At 42.6% G+C, this 20140-nt stretch overlaps 1 protein-coding gene across 1 annotated transcript; it reads left to right on the plus strand.

Annotated features, from left to right (window-relative positions):
- Positions 1-4725: 4725 nt before the first annotated feature.
- On the plus strand, positions 4726-19900 carry LOC134533360 (nuclear exosome regulator NRDE2). The gene is made up of 14 exons (XM_063370880.1): positions 4726-4964; positions 7418-7595; positions 8714-8818; positions 9131-9356; positions 9804-9995; positions 11963-12122; positions 13123-13260; positions 14329-14543; positions 14687-15337; positions 16151-16512; positions 16917-17076; positions 17861-18026; positions 19014-19207; positions 19723-19900. The coding sequence occupies exons 1-14, from the start codon at positions 4868-4870 to the stop codon at positions 19858-19860; spliced, it is 2982 nt and encodes a 993-aa protein (XP_063226950.1). The 5' UTR covers positions 4726-4867; the 3' UTR covers positions 19861-19900.
- The last annotated feature ends 240 nt before the right edge of the window (positions 19901-20140 follow it).

The raw sequence follows: 20140 nt of genomic DNA on the forward strand, positions 1-20140 counted from the left end.
TGCGGGCCGGGAGGAGGGGAAGGGGAAGCTGGCCGGCGCGGGAGAACACGAGCTCGCGGCGGGCCAGGCTGCGGATCTACACACTAACACAGGCACTGAAATAACATTACATACATAAAAATACAAATACAAATGAATTACAAATACAAACATGATACAAATACGTGGCTGTCCATGAGCGGTCCAGGGCGCACGGGGTGCGTCCCTGATCAAACCACTGCACTGAGCTGCACCGCTAACGCAAGAGGGGCGCTGACGAGGCATAACGGCCTGGAGGAGCCGGGGAGACACTTGGGTCGACGTCAAAGTTATTGTACGATTTATGCAAGAAAAGTGGATGAAAGAAGCATTAATAAATGTTAATTTTTAATATTTATTTCTAGACAAAATGTAAAAGGTTAAATTAAATATTAATACTGTGACTTGTACCCAGTGTTGGATACTAGTGTATTGATATGTGACTTGTCTTTTTACAGTAGAAAACAAAATGTATGCACAAATATAAAAAAGGACTTAATGTATGGTGAGAATTGCATTGATAAAATAGAAACATTTAATTTTACTTCCTATTTACCTAGGTACACTTGTTTCCGTTACTATCATCAAAGAAACATATATTATTTTAATAAATGCCATTCATCACAGATTGTAGGCTACCTATGTCTTTTCATCTAAATTATCTTTACCAATATAATATGCATGTTTATTCAATACATATATTACAATAGCATGTTTAAATTGTTGAAAACTGTTTTTATGAAAAAAATTTAACAATAGAAGACAGAAAAATTTACTGAAACACAACATACCTACATGAAGAGTGTCAACATACGGGAGCTGATCAATATAGTTTTTGTAAATCGTTAAAGATTTTAATTTGTTAAATGCACCTCTCCACATGAATTTTAACACTGGCAATTACTTAAATTTCTACTTCTTCAGTTGTAAATTTCCCATCATGAAGATATAGTGGAGTTACAACCATGACCCTCTGCTGAAGAGGCTTGTTTTATTTCTTAGTAAACCTTTGACGGCCATGACCTCATCTGACAGTCAGTAATCCACAATAGAACCTGATACTGTAGACAGCAGCATTTATATTCCAGTGTTACCATTCCACTTGGTGAAATGTCTATCAGGAATTCTATTGCATAAGAACCCTTACCTATAATTAGAGTGAAGAAACATTTTTTTTTATCAACATTAGGTAGCTGTTCAACCTGTATTTCCATAGAAACAATTATTACTCCGCATTCTTTTGAACACTTTTCCTGTTAAGCCATTGTATATGCTAGCAAGATTAGAGTATTGGTGAACATGCATTACATAGTTGTACTGTGGACCCCAAATGTCACCTGATAGAATATGACAAGCCAGTTTACATCTTCATTAAAAAATATTAACAAATTATATTCTTTATTAATATTGCAGAAAGATTGAGTTTCAGTAGGTACCAATGTAAAAAATAGATTGAAAACATCAAAAGTTATGCCTGTTAGTCTCACAGCACTGTCTCATTGTTAATTGAAGGGTATCTTCGAAATCCTTGTATTTTATTAAACATACCACTCATTCCTGAGCTCTTATCATAACATTTCTTAAATGAATTCAGGTAATCATGTAATGGAATAGATGCTTGAGTAGAGATTTCACTCCCATTAATTGTGCCATAAAAAACTAATTAACAACCAAAGGTATCGCAACTTTGTCTTTCGTAATAACAGCACTCTTAGAACTTTCATAATTTGTAATACTTATATTGTTAACCTTCTTGTGGCTTTTCATACCTCTGGGAAGCATTTGGTGAGGCAGCCTTGTTATAATTGTTTGCAAATATACTGGGGAGGTATGAAGGATTTATTTATTCCTTTTAAATAGTATTTGTGTATTTGACATATGTTTTATGATCATAATTTACATATTTTCATACTTTTGAAGTTATTCTGATGATCTGCTTGCTTTATGGTGAATAAGCCCCTAGGCATTATTTTTAGGTAGGTACCTGTTTGTTTATTTGTATAGTTACTTATGTGCATTCACGTATGCTTGTTTGCTTTGTTCATAAAGACCTTACTACAATCTTTGAATATATATATATAATATATATATATTATATATTATATATATATATATATATATATATATATATATATATATATATATATATTGTATAGAAGTCGCGAGTGGATAGGATTTTCTCTACGTTTTTCAGGAGTGTATGATGAGCAGCTTGGGAACTTCACCTCTGCAGTGCGCTGCCGTAACGCCCTGCATCATCTTAGTTGTTATTTACACGTTAGAGCGCAGCACTGTCGCCCGCTGTCATTCCCCGCACCCCCAATCCATCATTCACTGCAGCTCAAGGTCGTTCAACGGGAGGGGGAAGGGGTGTTTGAAGAGTTCGACACTTCTCCGCTAGGGACCACCACAAGTCGATGCCCTAGAGATGGTGGCAATTGCGGCGGTGAATTAACCAACTACCTCAAACCGTATTAGAAATTTTAACCTGGGCTGGCGACTTCTATACAGTATATATATTCAAAGCTACAATTGACTTGTCCCATGCAAATGTCCGTTGGACACTACTCACCGATTGGTCCACGTGACCCTGTGATGTCATGTCAGTCCCTTCGTCCCTATCCCACCGTATCCCATGCAGGTGGCGAACTTTTATAATTTTGTCCCTTATTGATGTGTCCCATGCTGGAAGAACTTTAAAAACATGCGAACAGGAAGTAAACAAACATCAATGAAATAAAAAAAATGTAAATACATAAGCGCGCGGGAAAATAGTAGTGTTATAGTATACAAAAATTAACAAAGTCAATTTTGTGAATTGTTTGTGAATTGACTACTGTGAAGCTAAAATGGAAATAACTACAGGCGTGGTGGACGAGATATTAATAAGTGCTGTTCAATTACGCCCGGAATTGTTCAACATCAAAGACAAACTTTAAAAACGTAAAGTTAAAAGAAAATGCCTGGCAGTCCGTGGGAGAGTCGGTTGGCATGACAGGTGGGCCCAGTACCGTCGTCTGCGTCTCCCAAATTTCAAGTAGAAGAATGCAGAAACCATGAACATAAATAAATGTGCCAAAAATACATCTTCCTTGGGATTCATTTCGATTGAATTCTCTGTTAGAATGCCTTCGTGGTAGGTTTATAACTATAAATCGCTAATTCAGATGTAATTTTATTTCTTATGTAGGTTTACCAGAACACCTTTAATTATAATATGTTCGTTGTTTACAAAACAATCATTTTTTCCGGGATTTTGTGGCCTCTCATATAATAAACAGCCACAACACTTCAGAAATATAAAAAAGTAACGTTAAAATGTCTCCCAAAACTACTTCACTCTAGTGGTGGTATTTGAAATGTTTACATTTGGACAACTTGGTCGTGAGGACAGTAGGGGAATGGAATAAGCTGGAGGAGGAGTGTGTGGCGGCTGGGAGTGTGGACCAGTTCAGAAGGAGAGTGAGGGGGAAGTAGGGAGAATGCTTGCCACCGGTAACTTTGTACCCAATTGCAGCTAAAATAATAATAATAATAACTTGGGACATAACTGTTGTGGCAGCACATTTTCATGAGAGCATGGGCCAAACTGCCATGACGGACCAAGGGACCAAGGGACATGGCAATTGTAGCAGGGCCTTAACTGAGCATGTTAACGTAAGTTTCCTTTGTCTGATGGCGGGAAGGTGTCATATTACTCGGTGAGAAATAATTAGAGAGAGGCAGAGTTGGCTGGTATTTTTTTAATTGGTTAAAAATAATATCACCAGAACTTTTTTATCGTAATGTTTGTTGAAAAAGTCTCTTGCAGTGTGTAAGAAATCTGTATACTTCTATGCTTTTGTGAGGGCAGTGATGTGATTGACTGGAGAGGTCGCACACATGTCACTTCCTTCAGGCTGTGCCACAAATTAAGATATTTTTGGCACAGATTTGTCAGTAGGTACTTAATTCAATTTTGAGAACTTTAATTTGACAGTAATTTTCAAATATAAATTAAATTTATTCTTCTCATTGTACACTCTTATTTAATCATTTCTTCACTGGTCCTCCAAGGCGTTTCCAGCACCGCAACCGATATTTTGATGACCCTTTGTGGGCACAGCATGTAGCCACATTTTTCTCCCGCCCCACTGCACGAAGATCCCCTGTAATTACTGCCGGCCTGCGTGACACTGGGTGCTTCACTCAGCTGCACCCAAGTGCAACCCATTTCTCAGAGGTGAGCGATTTCTGTCAGGCTCCGGATTCAGATTCCCTGCCGTCCCTGCATGTCCGAAGGCCCGGTTGAGCCCAATTCCCCCTGTGTGTGCACCCACCCCACCAACCAATCTTTCCCCGAACTCGATCCAGAGCACTGACCGGCCATGACCCCGATCAAAAGCCAGTCCTCTGACATCTGAAATTTCAGCTGTCCGAGCCGGCCAGATTATTATAACCAGGCCCACAATAACTAGAAGAGACCAGCAGCAAAGACGTAAATAATACTCAAAAGGGTGAATTCGTTATGATTCCTGATAAGAGCCGAATCCTATTCACAGGTAAAGAACGAATTAAACGAATAATTAAATGGAACTGATTCAAATTAATCGATTCAATCAAAATAATCGTTCTGACCATCAGTACCGCGATCTTCAGCAAACCAAAGAGAAAATTCGAACATGCACGAACGCGGCCTCAGAATGAACTGGTCTGAATCTTAGGTTCTTCACAACAAACTGTCTATTTCATATTAATAGTCTATGGATTCAGAATAGCAGAAGATGTAAACAAGTTGAATTTCTACTATTTACCTCAAGGGGCATTTCGAGACTTTTTTTTTTTTTTTTTTGTGCCATTTTGATGAATAATGTCTTTGTTTCCAGCGTACGCTGTATCGGACAATGGTGATCGTAAAGATGATTCATTACAATCAAGCAGTAACGACTGTGCGACCACACACAACGGTAAGCATTATTAATTTATTATGTTTTTGCATTTGGTTTCTCGCCGCCCGGCCAGAAATCTCCTTGAATTTCCTCTTTGCCTCCGCTTAGCGTTTCTGGATGAACACCGCACCGGCTTACGGCACGAGGGTTATATTTATTTATTATTACTTAACCTGCAATTGGGCTTTCACCCGGTGGCAAGAACTCCCACTCACTCCCCTCTCCCCCCCCCCTCCATCAGCTTTCTCCTCAGCTCCCTCCCATCCCTGACCTCCACCATTTCCTCCCCCAGCCCATTCCACTCCCTCCCCGTCCTCACCAGGAAGGTGTTCCGCCCTCTCTCTGTCCGCCTCCACACCCTCTGGAGCTTACATCTGTGGTCTCTTCGTCCTCTGTACTCCCCTCTATGTACTTTGCTTCCCAATTGCCCCCATCCCCCTTCCCCCTTCAGCACCTTGAACATCCTGACCAACCTTTCCACTCTTCTTCTCCTCTGTAACGTTTCCCACCCCAACTCCTTAATCATTTCCGTTGGGCTATGCAGTTTCCCATCCTGCCCCTCCCTCCTTCTCCACATTCCCATCACCCACCTAGCCGCTCTGCGCTGCACCCCTTCCAGCTCCTTCACCTCAGTCACCAGGTAGGGGTCCCAGACCGCCGCCGCATACTCCAACATTGGCCTGACCAATGTGGAGTATGCCTTCTCCTTTGTCCTCCTCCCAGCTCCCTGCAGGGTCCTACCAAGCAACCCCAGCGCCTGCCTTCCCCTCCTGACCACCCCCTCTATGTGCTCCGCCCATCCTAGGTCATTTTTCAGTGTCACCCCCAGGTACTTATATCCTGCTGCCTCTCTTATCTCCTGCCCCTTCCAGTAATATACATTTCGTGTGACTTTCCTCCTCTTTGTAAATCTGACAACTTTTGTCTTACCAACATTCAAGGACATTCCATTTTTCTCCGTCCATTGCTCCAACCTTATCAAGTCCTCTGTTAAACATCCCCCTTCCCCCACAACCTCATACACTACACAGTCATCTGCAAATAGCCTCCATCTGGCTTTCATGCCCTCCCCCAGATCGTTTATCATAATTGTGAACAACAGAGGCCCCAGCACACTCCCCTGTGGTTTCTGAGTTGGAGTCCCGCTTAAGGTATGGGGGTTATAGACCATATCACTGATTAGGCCCGTTCTACAATGTCACGGAAACGGAGATGGATCTCTCGAAAAATTTCACTTTCGCGATGCACGGAAACATAACAAATGGCAACCAATGAGACTACTTGTTAAGGTTAGGAAACATTAATCTAATTTTAAGATATGGACAGAATCTACGTCAATAATAAAATTAAACCATAAAGTAATAATATAACACTAGATATTCTTGTACTTGAAACAATTTTTAACATATTTCGAATGTAAACAAATACAACTACCACTGCGGCCAAGTACTTGGCTTGTATTGGTCACGTGGAGCAACATAAACGGAAGAGCTCAGCATTGCCAAGCTAATCTATACGAATTCGTGTCCGTTTACGTGATTTTTCTCTGTTACCCAGTCATTGTAGAACAGGTCTTAAACCCTCACACACAATCAATCCAGCTCCTAATTCAGTAATGTTCTTACAGTGAGGCTTTACCATGAAGTTATAATAAAATTCCGAAAATACTCTTTTTCTGACACTAGAGACGTTCCTTTATTTGCCATGAAAGTAATGTTTCTGAGAAATCACTGTTTATAACTTATAATTATAATGAGAGTGCATTGACGCAGCCACCACCATTTTTGCCTTTCCCTTGGGTCTTTGTGTATGTGTGATTTGGAGAACTTGAGTCAAATCATGAGAATGGTCAATTACATTACGTTAGCTACATTAACCATACTTCAAAACATGTGGACAGTTGGTTGTCTTAGTATAGCTACATTAAAAATATTGTTAACTATATTTAGTGGTTGGTTAGGAATTACAAATTTCATATGTAAGTCTAATATGGTAATTTTTTTTATAAACCATTTGGAATATATAAATTCTGTTTCCAAAGTAAATATAGGAACGTCCCTAGTGTCAAAAAAGTATTTTCGTAATTTTATTATTACTTCATGGAAAAGCCACGCTGTAAGAATATTACTTAAAATACAACTGGATACACAATAAAGAACAATTGCCATTAAAATACGGTTAAAGGTATTGTAACGATTTGTAAGGTTTGGTTAGTTACATTTAAAATACTGTATATTGGTGTAATTGGTTGGTTAGGTTATTGACATAATAAAGGCATTTTTCGGGACAAGTAGTACTCAAACTTACCATTTTCTGAAATTTTTATTTTCAGATGGGCACAGACACTAGAAAATTACCGCTGGTGACTTCCACTACATCTTCTCCCCTCCAGTTGTATGCTTCTTTTGTACCCTGCCTGTTCTTTTCTTGGAATGTCATTCCCTGAATTGTGCTGTGTTTATCTGCATCAGACCTCAGCACAGCAGCTGAAGATTCGTGGCTGCAGAATGCCAGCTTCGCCGTGGAAGTGTCACAGATCCCCCTGCCCGCCGTGGTCGCCCCCGAGCGGGGAGGCCCAGACGTCCGGGCCGAAGCTCAGCGCAGTGGCAAAGTCCCCAAGAAGCGTAGAGACAAAGACAGGAGTAAGAGGTGACTCATCATGTTAGCACGGGCCCAGGGGCAAATAATTTTGTCAGACCCTCTCTCTTTTACTTAATGTAGGTACTCTTTTCAAACCCCACAGTCAAAAAACAGAACTCTAAAGAATGTAATCGTAAATGACTTTCGAATGAGATGAGCCAAATATTACGTAAACAGACTCTCAAATCTTTTGGAGCTGGAACATGTATTTTCTCTGTATCTACGAGGAATTTTAAGTGATAAAAAAAAAATATATATTTTATTTGCAAATTCAGCACAAGGTCTTTCAAATAAAGGCTACTTAGGAAAAAACACATAAATGTAAACATAATATGGCAGTCTTTAATAGAGCTAAAATTTAAAAAAATGTCACCTGGGCTTTGTAAAAATGTATTACTTAGCTGTAACGGTGACCTTGCATCGCTTCCGAAAGCTTAGTTATGTCTGGCAAGTATTACTTTTTTTCAGTTATAGTCTTATAGGCATTATTGTAAGTTGTCATCAGTTCATTTACTTTTTAATTTTTGTAAGGTTTCTTATTTATTATCTTCTTTAAAATACAGGGATTATTACTGTCCCTTAACTGTTGTTGTTGTGTTCATTAAATAAATCAAAATATATAGTTTATAGGATAGTCAAAAATTGTAATAAGTATAACAGTTTAACGTTAATTCTCTGTTCTGGCTTTTTTATTTTTCATCTGGTCTACTTCACCTTATTCTGTTTGTAGTTATAATTTTGGCTCTTTTTGTGTACTGTTCTTTGGTGTTTTTGTATCTGTCCATTTTTTTGTTTTTTGTTTTGTTTTATATAACCTTGTTTGTATGGTTTGGTTTTGTCGTTGCGTTTTTATTATTGCATCAATGTTGTGCCCATCGATTAAGCCTATTCTTTTGCTGTTTGTAGGCATGGTACAATTACAGTATTAAATAAATAAACAAAATCTGGTCTCTATATAAAGAGCATTTGTCTGAATTACGAACTGCTCAGGAAATTGGCTCAGCCAGCTTTTAACTGTAAAATTTAATAGATAATATTAATTAGTTGATTAAATACAGTACTCCAAGAAGATAAATGCAGGCTTCATAGCCGTATCGGCAGCTCTTCTTGGAAGTGTTGTTTGGCAGGAAGGGGACAGAGGCGAGCGACACCGGCCAGGTGTTCTGGGAGGACCGCAAGCGAGAGAGGGCAAACCTCTCGGTGCCAACGCTGTTCCGGCCAGCAGTGCCCTTGTAAGTCACTCGCACGGCTTCTGGAAACTGAATGATAAGTGTGTGTGTGGTTCTATAGAGTATAGCCTATTTATGATTTTTTAACCATTTCTTGGGACAGAGCCTGATTTACGTTTTGGGTAACATTAACTTTGGCAGTCCGACTTTTATTTATTATTATTATTAAGTTACTATAATGTTGCTTTTGGAGAAGATTAATTATGTTTTAATAGCTGACCGTGATTAAATACCAAAACACACTTCATTGTTAAGCACTTGTTTGTTAAGCAGTGCCAAGTGTCTAGTGTTGGCAAGTGTTGACGTTGCGGGCAGGTTTGAGCGGGTGGTCCGGAGGGTGTTGGGGCGGGTCCCCGGGAAGCGGCCGCCCGGGAAGGTGCGTCGCAGGGACCGCTACCACGTGCGAGCGCAGCGACTCGGCAAGGACAGCTCGCGGCCCCAGGAGGAGGCGGACAACTCGAGCAGGACCGCGGAGTTCAACAGGGCCGTAGCTGACGACCCGCAGGACGTGTCCTCGTGGCTGGCCTACGCTCGCTTCCAGGTCCGTGTGCGAGTACGCTGGGTGGGAGAGGTGGTAGTTTCCCGTCATTTCCCAGAACATTTTCTGCAAAACTAGTTATACTTTCGCAGAAACACACAAACTTTATCTACCTTTTGTACAAACATAATCAGATAGCAAAAGAAGTGAGCCATTAGGTTGTAAAGAAAGACAAAATGCACTTTGCATACAGGCATACTCTCACAATTATCCACTTAAAGTTTTTATTCTGTAATGTAGTATGATGGTAAAGGAAAATTTTACAAGTCATACAAAAAAATTTTAAGTAAAGAATAATATGAAAAACTATACATTGTTTCATTACAGTATAACCGTACTATAACATTTTGAAGGAGGTAAAGGATTAAAAAACATGATACGCGAGAGCAGTGTTTGACGTCAGTATTAAATACGTGAAGGGCTGCTGTAGTGTCGAGGCGTGTGGCGCAGGAGGAGGCCTGCCGGGGCGGGGCCCGGGTGACTGCGGAGCGGCAGTTGGCCATCCTGGACCGGGCGCTGGTCCTCAACCCCGGCAGTGCGGCCCTGCTGCGGGAGAGGGTGCAGGTGGCGGACCAGGTGCTGCCTGCAGACACGCTGCAGCAGCAGTTGGCAGCCCTGCTCGACAAGCAGCCCACCAACCTGGTGAGAGCTTCCTGCACTTGTGATATGTATAACACTGTTCACTTGAAGTATGTATGTCTTTAGTCAAGTTGTATTGTTGTGCCTTTAGTACTTTCCTTGTGTGTGGTGGGTGTCACTAAACCATATATATAATCAGGGCTAGATTTTAAGGAATATTTTAACCTGCCCAACGGACAGGTGTAATCGAAAATTTGCCTGTCCGCCATCCAATTTGCCTGTCCGCTGTTTTACCCAAATAAAAAAAATTTCAAAGTCGCTGAAAAAGTGAGAAAAAAGGATTTTTGCTATATTTTGCACCTATTTTTATCACACACTTAACATCCTTGGCTGATTTTGTCTTGAACATCTTCGAAAGGGTCAACGTTTTCTCTGAACATTATGATACCAGAGATTTATTGCTGGTGCTGGATCAAACTCACTTTCAGCCATTATTGTTTATTTATAGATATTGTCAAAGACGTTTTATTTGCGGTCGCGGTCGCATAAATGTTATTAATCACCTCTGCTAGTGCGTCCGAATAACCTCGGCGTCACAAGTTGCACCTGTCCACCGGACAGTTGCCTTTTTTATTTTGCCTGTCCGGACGAGATTTTGCCTGTCCCGGGCAGGCGGACAGGTGCTAAAATCGAGCCCTGTATATAATTATATTTTTAAATGCCTTTTTTTACTTATTATGTAATGTAATCACAAATCATAACTACATTAACATAGACTTCATATAAATTTCAGATCAAATATAATTGCCTACAATTTTTCATAACTTATGTAAAGTTTATTCATTAAACAGTAATAAGCTGCTCTAGGAATGAAAGAGTACAGAAGAACGTTGGTCTTGTTCAAAAATATCATTATGGAAATATGACTGTGAAATTTTAAATGCAACCCTCTAGAACAAAATAGCTGGACATGGCCCACTTAAAGAGTCTTTCAGTATAATATCATTACGTAATAATAATCTAGGGTATTAGCCATTTTTTTGCCTTATTTAGGATTTGTTGTAAAAATATTTTTATAGAGTTTGGTTAATTTATATATTTATAGGCACATTTTGTGCCTTTTTTTTTTTTTTTGTTTCATAACATGAACTGTAATCCTTAAGCATTTTTTTTTTCTTTTTGGTTAAAAAAATTAACATTGCATTGTGGTTGAATATGTGCGTAAATAAATAGGTAGCCTGTGTTGGTTTTTAATGAATATGTTATGAGTAAGTATAAATTGTTTAAATGAAATAGCTCAGCAGTGCGTGTTGACCATCATGAACTGTGCTGTTGAGTTGTGTCAGCCGGCTACACTGTAGCCGGGCTGGCGCTCTGCAAGAAATGAAAATCCATAAACAAACCAGCCAGAGACTATGAAAGAGGAGTGGGGATGTGTGAGTGAGTGAGTGAGTGAGTGAGTGAGTGAGTGCGTGAGTGCGTGTGGCCACGCAGCAGTGTTGATGGTTCTCCCTCCCTCCCTCGTCATTGTGAACTGGCCGTACACAATCATCACGTCTGTCTCTACAGGTTTTTGTGATGCAACTGTATCCAAACATTTTTTATTTTTATTTCCCACACTTTCTTCTGCAACATTCCATGACAAAACTTTATAAGTCGGAGGAACTGACAACAAAAATTTGAGCAGCCTGCCATCTTTTCTCTCTTGGGGAAGGAGACCTAATACTATAGACTGGAAGGGAAATAGGAGTTTAAAAAATAGTATTCGTGGGTAGTAAAGGATGAAAAGGGGAGAAAACAGGTGCTGTGTTTCTTAGGCGACAATAAGCTGAGACACGTACCATAAAGACCTCACTTGTATTCTATTAAAGACATATATGTGGTGCGACCACTATTTAAGGGCAATCCTTAAAGGTATAAATGTTAGATTTTTCCCCCCGGTGTGATGCTGTGTCGATGAGACCTGGCTGTCTGAGAGCGAGTGTCAGCCCGGGGGAAGCGGTGGTGCACAGTGGGGCCCGGGGTTGCAGGCGGCGTGGCAGGCGTATGTGGAGTGCAGCCAGGGCACGCTCGCCTCGTGCTCTGCGTCGCGCGTGCTGGCGCTCTACGGCGAGGCCATGGAGAAGCTGCACCAGAGCCGGCGCGGAGTCCCGGCCGCTCAGGCGCGCGACATCCAGGGCAACATCGTGGGTGAGGCGTCCGGGCCGTCCCGCTCCGAGGTTCCGTGCTTAACACTCGGTGTTCCCGTTCCATAATTACATATGGCGATCATCCCCAATGTCTGTATTTCATTCACCCACGACACACGATTCCTGGCCATTTGTATGTTAAAGGTAGACTACAGTATAAAACAAGGAATGCAAGAAAAAAATGTTACATTATAAAACAAGAGCATGTTAAAATTATAATCTTTAATTAAAAGATCAAATTACATTTTAACTGTAAAAAATATATGAAATAATTAAGAATGCTAAAAACGCTGAACCAGAATTTATAAATGTATCTTGGCCGTAAGGATTTTGTTGCCAGCATCGATTGGGCTTACCTATTTCAAGGTTTGAGGTTACTTTAGCTTAAAATTACTTATACAAGATAAAGTTTTAGGTTATTGCAAAGAGTGTACTCTTTAATTCTGTGTTTTTTTAATTGTTTTAATACCAAATAAAGACCCAACAAACCTCATTCAAATATATTTAGTGTACAATCAATAATTAATTCTTCTTCATAAGAACAGGAACCAAAACCGAGCTTCTTGATGTAAAACCGAACCGGAACCAAACCGCACAGCCTTTAGAGCTACCTTAAAAGTACTTACGGCATTTAATAAAATCACGAATAGTACCTTTGAATCTAATTCTCAACGGTTAAAAATAAAATACTTTACTATAAATTTAAAAATAATAATAATAATAATTCCTAAAATGTCTGTTTAACTAATTTTTCCGAGAGTGTGTATATATGTATGTATAATTCTGTTTACATGATCACACAGTAAAGTACAAAATGCTTTGGGGTACAGTAATAGGACTTCAAAGTTGTCTGTGTTGATTATGTTTTTATTTAATACATAATCCTACAATATTTTTCTCTGAATATTCTTGTCGAGTATTAAATGTTTTGATGGCATGTGAGAATGTGGTTGGTCCGGGCAGCGTGGCGACTGGTACGGGAGCGGGTGGTGTGTTGGCAGACCTGCTGCTGCGCTGCTGCGTGTTCCTGCGACAGAGCGGGCTCCAGGAGAAGCTGTGGGCGCTGCTGTCCATGTGCCTGGAGCTGAACCTGGGCATGCGCGGCCTGCCCCGCCCCGCGCCCCCGGAGGAGCAGCTTTGTGAGTCACCCCGCTTCTCACACAGAGCCAGCTGACAATTATAATTCTCATAATCGAGGAGTTTTAGTCTGATTTGTTTGTTGATAATAATAATTCATGGCCATTGTCTGAAGTAGCTTGGCTTCTGGGTTGTAGCCACGTCCCTGGCGAATAATTCACCGACGTTTCGGTCGACATTGCAGTCGCCATCATCAGGGAGCAAGTTACCTACTGCATTGTCGACCGAAACGTCAGTGAATTATTCGTCTAGGACACGGCTACAACCCAGAAGCCGAGCTACTTCTGATTTGTTTGTTTATTTGCAGTTTGGTGTTCTGGTTGTATTGTTACTCACCTTTAAATTAGCATTCAATATCTGATACCTACAGACATGGCTTAAGGCTTACAGATATTATAGATAGGCTTTAGATATTTACGCTGCATTTTTTTAAATTCATATTAACAGTATTGAAATAATAAGTTAGTGACAAAAGTAAAAACTAAATTTGAAAATGTTTTGAAATTTCTTGTGGAATAAGAAATATAGAAATATTACAGTAGAATATTTATGTTTTGATTGCATATTATTATTATTATTATTATTATTATTATTATTATTACTTTATCAATATATGTAGAATTGAGAATTGTTTCATGTACACTTCTTAAGCATCTTGCCACAAATTTTTGTTGTAGTTGATCAACGTTATTGTACTTTATATTTAATTATTATTACATGGTTAATATTTCATGATGATAAAGGCGAAATTCACAATTTTTAATGCAGAAATTTGCATTTTAATAACACCATCAACCCTCATAAGTCTTGGCTCTTGTAATAAGACTTCAGATTTGTCCTTTTAATTTTTGAAATTTATGCATTTCCACCAGTATATTTTTGCAAATCTTTTTCCTAGAATAAAAAATTGTCAAAAAATTAATATTTGATAGTGTTTGAGAATTACACTGGCCCGTCTTTAATGCATTTCCTTTTAAGGTATTTCTCAGAATTGTTTTCAGTTTGTGAATGTGTTATGCTTGGCTTGGTACTGTGAGCAGAAGAGGAACGGTGCGTGGTGACTGCCCCAGTGGCCGCGGAGGACGCGGTGCTGGGCTCGGGACTGCCGCTGCCCGCGCTGTGGGTGCGTCTGGAGCGACTGCGCGAGGGCGCACACTGGCTGTCCTGCGAGGGGGACGGCGTGGACCCCCAGCGCCTGGTGTTCCCCGACGACGTCTCGGACCTGGTGCACCCCGTCAGCGGCTCCGGCCTGCGCCTGGTCGCCGCCACGCTGCTCTGCCTCAAGGTAGGCGGGCGAGCCCTGTCCAGAGCCAGATGCTTACGCACCTCAGGATCCACCATCTCGGTGACATGTTCTCTACTGTCTTGTAACAACTGACTACGTGGCTACCTTCTGTGAGAGAAGTGATCTGGCCGTGCTGCGGGCAGGTGCCGCTGCTCCCGGGGCGACACACGGCGCTGCGCAGCCTGGGGCCGGCGGGCGTGCCCTGGTGGCTGGACTGCCCCGAGCCCCTGCTGGCCGCGCTGGAGCCGCTCGGCCCCGCGGGGCCCGGCGACAGGGACCTGCCCCAGGATGTGGCGGGCCTGGTCGGCGGCCCGCAGTACCTGTGCCCCGCCCCGGGCCAGGAGGAGTACCTGGGCTTCGTGGTGCACACCTTCCACGCGTGCGCCGAGGCCCTGGAGGAGCCCGCGCGCTCGGCCGTGCACGTGTGGTGGCTGCGCTTCGAGCGCCTGCTCGTGGCGCTGGACGGGCGGGGCGGGATCGCGCTGCCCCCCCAGCGCCGCAGGAGGCTCAGGGCCGCTGTCAAGGACTTCCTCAAGCAGGAGGGCAACCGCAACAACCTGCTGTACTACCGCGAGTACGCGCTCATCCAGCACGAGCTGGGCCACCACGAGTCCGCGCTGCAGGTCCTGCGCACGGCCATCGGCGCGCGCGGGGGCCTGCCCGTCGCGGGCGTGCCGTGTCGGCGCGAGAGGGCCGGCCTGTGCCTGCTGCACCGCACGCTGTGCGAGCTGGCGCTGCGCCGCGGCCTGGGGGCTGGGGCGGACTGTGAGGCCGGCCGGCGGGCTGCTGTCCAGGTCAGTGCTCCCGCAGACTGTGTCTCAACATCGGGCACAACACTACAAAACCTTTCAGCTTTCAACAGCTCAAATCCAATTAATGCATCATCTCATTATAAGTGACTTTTTGGATCTGAATTTCATTATGGAACATAGGTACTCTTGAGAATGCAGACCATGTAGAGCTTCTGCTCAGGGGAATGGTTCCTTCAGCATCGTCAAAAAATTGCGAGGAATTGTAGTTCGGACAGAACCAGCGTATCTGCTGGTGTTAGATTCTCTTCAAATGCTACATAAGATATTGTGACCCTCTTGCAAAGTGGCATTGTTTTGCCTAGTTCAAAACTGTTTTACAGAAGTGAATATATTTTAGTTTATACATGTACCTAGTAAGCAGGACATGCATTTATCGCATTTGCAATAATGCAATTTTTTATGTGAACTTCAGCTATTTTTTTGGAGAAAACTTGAAATGAAATGGAATATAAATAAAAATTAGACTACCAACAGTGGAGTTTGCTGACAAAGCAATGAAAATATAATGTGAAGAATACATAACAATAACCACTGCTTTCTAGTAATTTTAAATTACTTGAATATGTTAGTTGCCTATGTTTGTCTCATTTCCATGGTTAAAGGAAAGTCATTTCCATACTAAAAAAAAATCTTACTGAAGTGCATGGATCAGAAAAAATTAATTTCATTTGTTTTATTGTGAATTTCTCATTGAATCTCTTTTAAACCACAATTGTGTGCTAATTTATTTTTATTGTTGTGATAGTATCTGCTCGAGACCAATTCATTACAAATTATTTTATCGTGAAAATGCAGCATACTAATGTTTGGTGGAGTAATCATTACGAAGCAGCCTCCTTGAAGACGAGACCACGGACGCAGGGAGCCGAGCTGTCTGGACAGGTGCTGGTGGCGCTGGCGCTGGGCGCGGAGGGGGGCGAGGGAGGGGAGGGCGACGCGGACCGGGCCGAGGACCGCATGCGCCACGTCTCGACGGAGCTGCTGCTGGAGCCCGAGGAGGAGGAGGGGGGAGAGTCAGGGGACGGCACGGAGCACCTGCTGCCAGACCTGCGCTGCGAGTGGCTGCGCTGCCACGCCTGGCTGCTGCTGCTGCTGCGGGGCGTCGCGCCAGCCCTCGCCGCGCTGCAGGACGCCACGGCGCGCCAGCCGCCCGGCTCGTGAGTCACAGTCCATTACAAACACTCCTTGTTTCAGTTGCGATGAAGACAGCACAATTTACTTTTTCTCCCCTTGACTTGCTACCGTTTCATTTACTGTCTGTTTGCTACACATAAAGGCAGTTTTTTATTTTGTTTTTATTTTAGCATGCAAAAATGTGTTTGGAACACAGTTCCTTCCGTTTTCGTATGACAGTTTTGGGGCAAGTATGTAGCCAGACCTGGCGACTTACTGCCGAGATGTCGGAAGTGCCATCGGACAGAGGTTCGGATGTCGCAGTTAAAGTCGCCTCTACAACTTGCAGTCCCCACTCTTTCATCCGTGAGAGGCAGGCGTGCTCTTGGTGTTGAAGCTGCGAGGCTATGCACAGAGGCTTCAGGCGCAGCGGTCTTGCCCGGGACAGGTGGCGTGCGGAGGCGCTGTGCGAGGCCCGTGTTGCGCTGCTGCTGTACGACTGTGCCGTGTCGGGCCGTGCCTACTGCCGCCTGTGGCCGGAGCTGTCCGGCGCGGTGTCCCAGTTCCCGGACAACCTGCGCCTCCTGGCCGCGCTGGCTGCCGCGGAGGTACCACGCCCTCCGGTCTCCTCACAGGCAGTACTTGCGCTCGTCTTCTGCCTCGAGCATGTCCGCCAGATATCCACATGGTGCAATGTCATGGCTCTAGAGTCCCACCACATGCACTACTCTTTACACCCAAGTGAATATCTGCTGACTTGAATTATTTGAAATAGCCCTTAAAAATGAAATGATTAAAAAAAAAAAAATGCCTGTGAGACCGACTCTTAAACAAGTTTATAATTTAGTCATAAATTTTGTGCCTTTAATAATCCATTTCTTTTTTTCACTAACTTCAAATAAACATAAGGGATAAAAAAAAACCTAATTTGAAGCATAATCAAATATCTGTATTTTTTTGGCCATTAACGTTGAATTTTGTATCATTTCAAAGTTCAGTCTAACACCGGTTATTCAGTTCCAGCATGGGGCTTAAAAGTTATTAATTTCTCCTGGAAAATTTTATTTTTGTCATATAGGCAAGCGGTGTTGTTTCTTAAGCGACATAATTTTACCAGTCACATGGATGAGGTGGGGGTAATGTTTGTATGTGGGACATGAAAGAGGGAAAGAGGGAACGCCCAAGGGTGGGACCGTACTGCCTGACTTGTGGGGCGAGGGCTGGGTCTGTCGGCTCGGAGCACGGACCCTGGCCATATTCAGGAAGTCAGGGAAATTTACTTTAAAACTGGAAAAGGCATGGAAATTCCTCAGGGAAATGTATGCTCAGTTTAGTAAAGAGTTTTGGTCCCCTTGTATTCCGAGGAAGAGCAGCGGCGTGTGCTGTCGGCAGGGCAGCAGCGGGGGCGGGCGGGTGGGCAGCCCCTGGTGGCGGCTGGCTCGCAGCCTGTCGCAGCGGGACGCCGTCCTGCCGCAGCTGTTCCACCTGCTGCTGGCCGGCCGCAAGCAGGCCCGCGTCGAGGCGGCCGCGCTCGAGGCCAGGAGGCTGCTGCGCCAAGGTGCCCCTTCTGGTCGTCACATTACATCCGCAAGCGCAATCTGCAATCGTAAATACATATATCCCACAATAGCTTTACAGGCAAAACATTTTTTTTTTTTTTGATTCAGTCTCGAAGACAAAAGACTGTTGTCGTAATGATGGCACCACCATTTTCGAAATTCAAAGTTTGCTGCAGTTGCACCAGGGATCACTGAACAATCAAAAAGTTGTTTTTAGCCGAAGGGAAGCTGGAAATCTTCATAATCCACTCATTCATATTGTTCTATAAAAAAAAAACTACTTATTTTAATAACATTGAGGCTGCACACTCACTAAGACATCGTAAACTCCTGCCAAGGTCACCTGGTGGTAGACCCGTGTTAGACACGTGTCTGTGCATGGTTTAGCACACATCTGAGCTTCCCACCTTATTGGTTAGTAGCAAAATGTTTGTTTGCACGTGCTGCCACAGCACTCATCACGATCAAGTTGCACACAAAATAGTCATTAAGAGTAAGGCAGTTTATCCTCCTTGTTTGTAATAATGGTTTGATATTGTTTCACATTGTAGGCCTGTGCGAATATTGAATGTTAAAAATATTCGTGATGTAATTTCAAAATGCAACTATTTTGCTCAGCATAGCTGTTGTACACTTATTTTATCAAATGCAGAAATAAAGTAAAAAAAAAAATATTTTAACATTTTTAATGTTGGAAGTAGTTGGGTCCCATATATATATATATATAACATCATTCAATAAAAATTATAAAATAACCATGCATCAAATCAATATTTAGCATTCATTAAAGCGAATTAAGTGCTTTCTTTCAAGCAACACATATACAACACCAAAAATAAAATTGATTTTTTTTTGTCAAATGCTGAAGCTTAAAATAAAACGAATAGCTAATTTCCTGGCGAAGTCAAATGGAATGTTTAAAAGATGTTTGATTGCTTGGCACAGGCCCACCTCAGTGTTGTTGCAACGTGGTTTACTGTGCGCAGCCGGACCGGAGCTGCCGGATCGCAGTGCTGACAACCGCCTGGCCGCGCTGTTCTCCCGCCTGCAGCGCCACCGCGCGGCGCGTGGCTGCCCACTGCTGTGGCGGCTGTTCCTGCGCTTCGTGGCGCGGCGCGGCGAGCCCGAGGCGTGTCGCAACGCCTTCTACCAGGCCGTGGAGCGCTGCCCGTGGGTCAAGGCGAGTGTCTCTCTGCCTCAGTCGTCAGAGTGCCTGACGTTTAGGTCGAGATGTAGACGTGTGTGAATGTTATAATATGTATATTCGTGAAGTCAAATCAAATTGCTTATATTGTACTCAGCGAAACTGTATTACACTTATTTCACAAAATACAGGATCGAAGTAAAAAAAAAAAAATTTGTATTAGGTTCGTAATTTTTGAACAGTTTAAGTGACTAACGAGTTGGGTCCTATATATATATATGTATGTAATTCAATAAAAAATTATAAAATAATCATGCCTAGTATTAATATTGAGCATTTAATAAAAGTAAACAGAGGTTTTTTTTGTTTTTTATAGTAACCAACTTTATTCAAAGCTAAACATATACAATAAAAATATATATTATATATATATTATTTATTTTTATATATATATATATTTTTTTTTTCTCTACCAAATGTTAGGTTGTGAATGCTTGCAGCGCGCGAGAAGCGAATGGAACGTGGAAGGGAGCAGAGGGGTCGTGTTGCAGGCCCTGTACGTGGAGGGGTTGGCGCTCCTGCCCGCCGAGCTGGGCCAGGTTCAGGACCTGCTGGTGGAGAAGGAGCTGCGACTGCACATCCTGCCCGAGGAGGTGGACATCCTGCGCAAGGACTCCGTCACCACGTAGCGCTGCCTCGGTCCTGGACAATAAACCACTGCAGTGTCGAGTCGCGTGTTTGCTTCCTTGCCCCCGGCCCTCCAGCGTGGACGCAGAGTAGATATATATTAGTAGGTGTACAGGGGTTGTCTGTAAAGTCGTTTACGGACGATAATTTTACGTGATAACGTCATGAGAAAACCTTGATGAAAAATTGCATACTTTTTAATTTTCAAATATTATTTACAGTTTTTGCAAAATTTAATTTAAATAATTTGGTTAAATATAATCACGAACAATTAGTTTAAAA

The sequence above is a fragment of the Bacillus rossius genome, chromosome 6 (assembly GCF_032445375.1).
Source record: "Bacillus rossius redtenbacheri isolate Brsri chromosome 6, Brsri_v3, whole genome shotgun sequence".
In the NCBI taxonomy this organism is placed as follows: Eukaryota; Metazoa; Arthropoda; class Insecta; order Phasmatodea; family Bacillidae; genus Bacillus; species Bacillus rossius.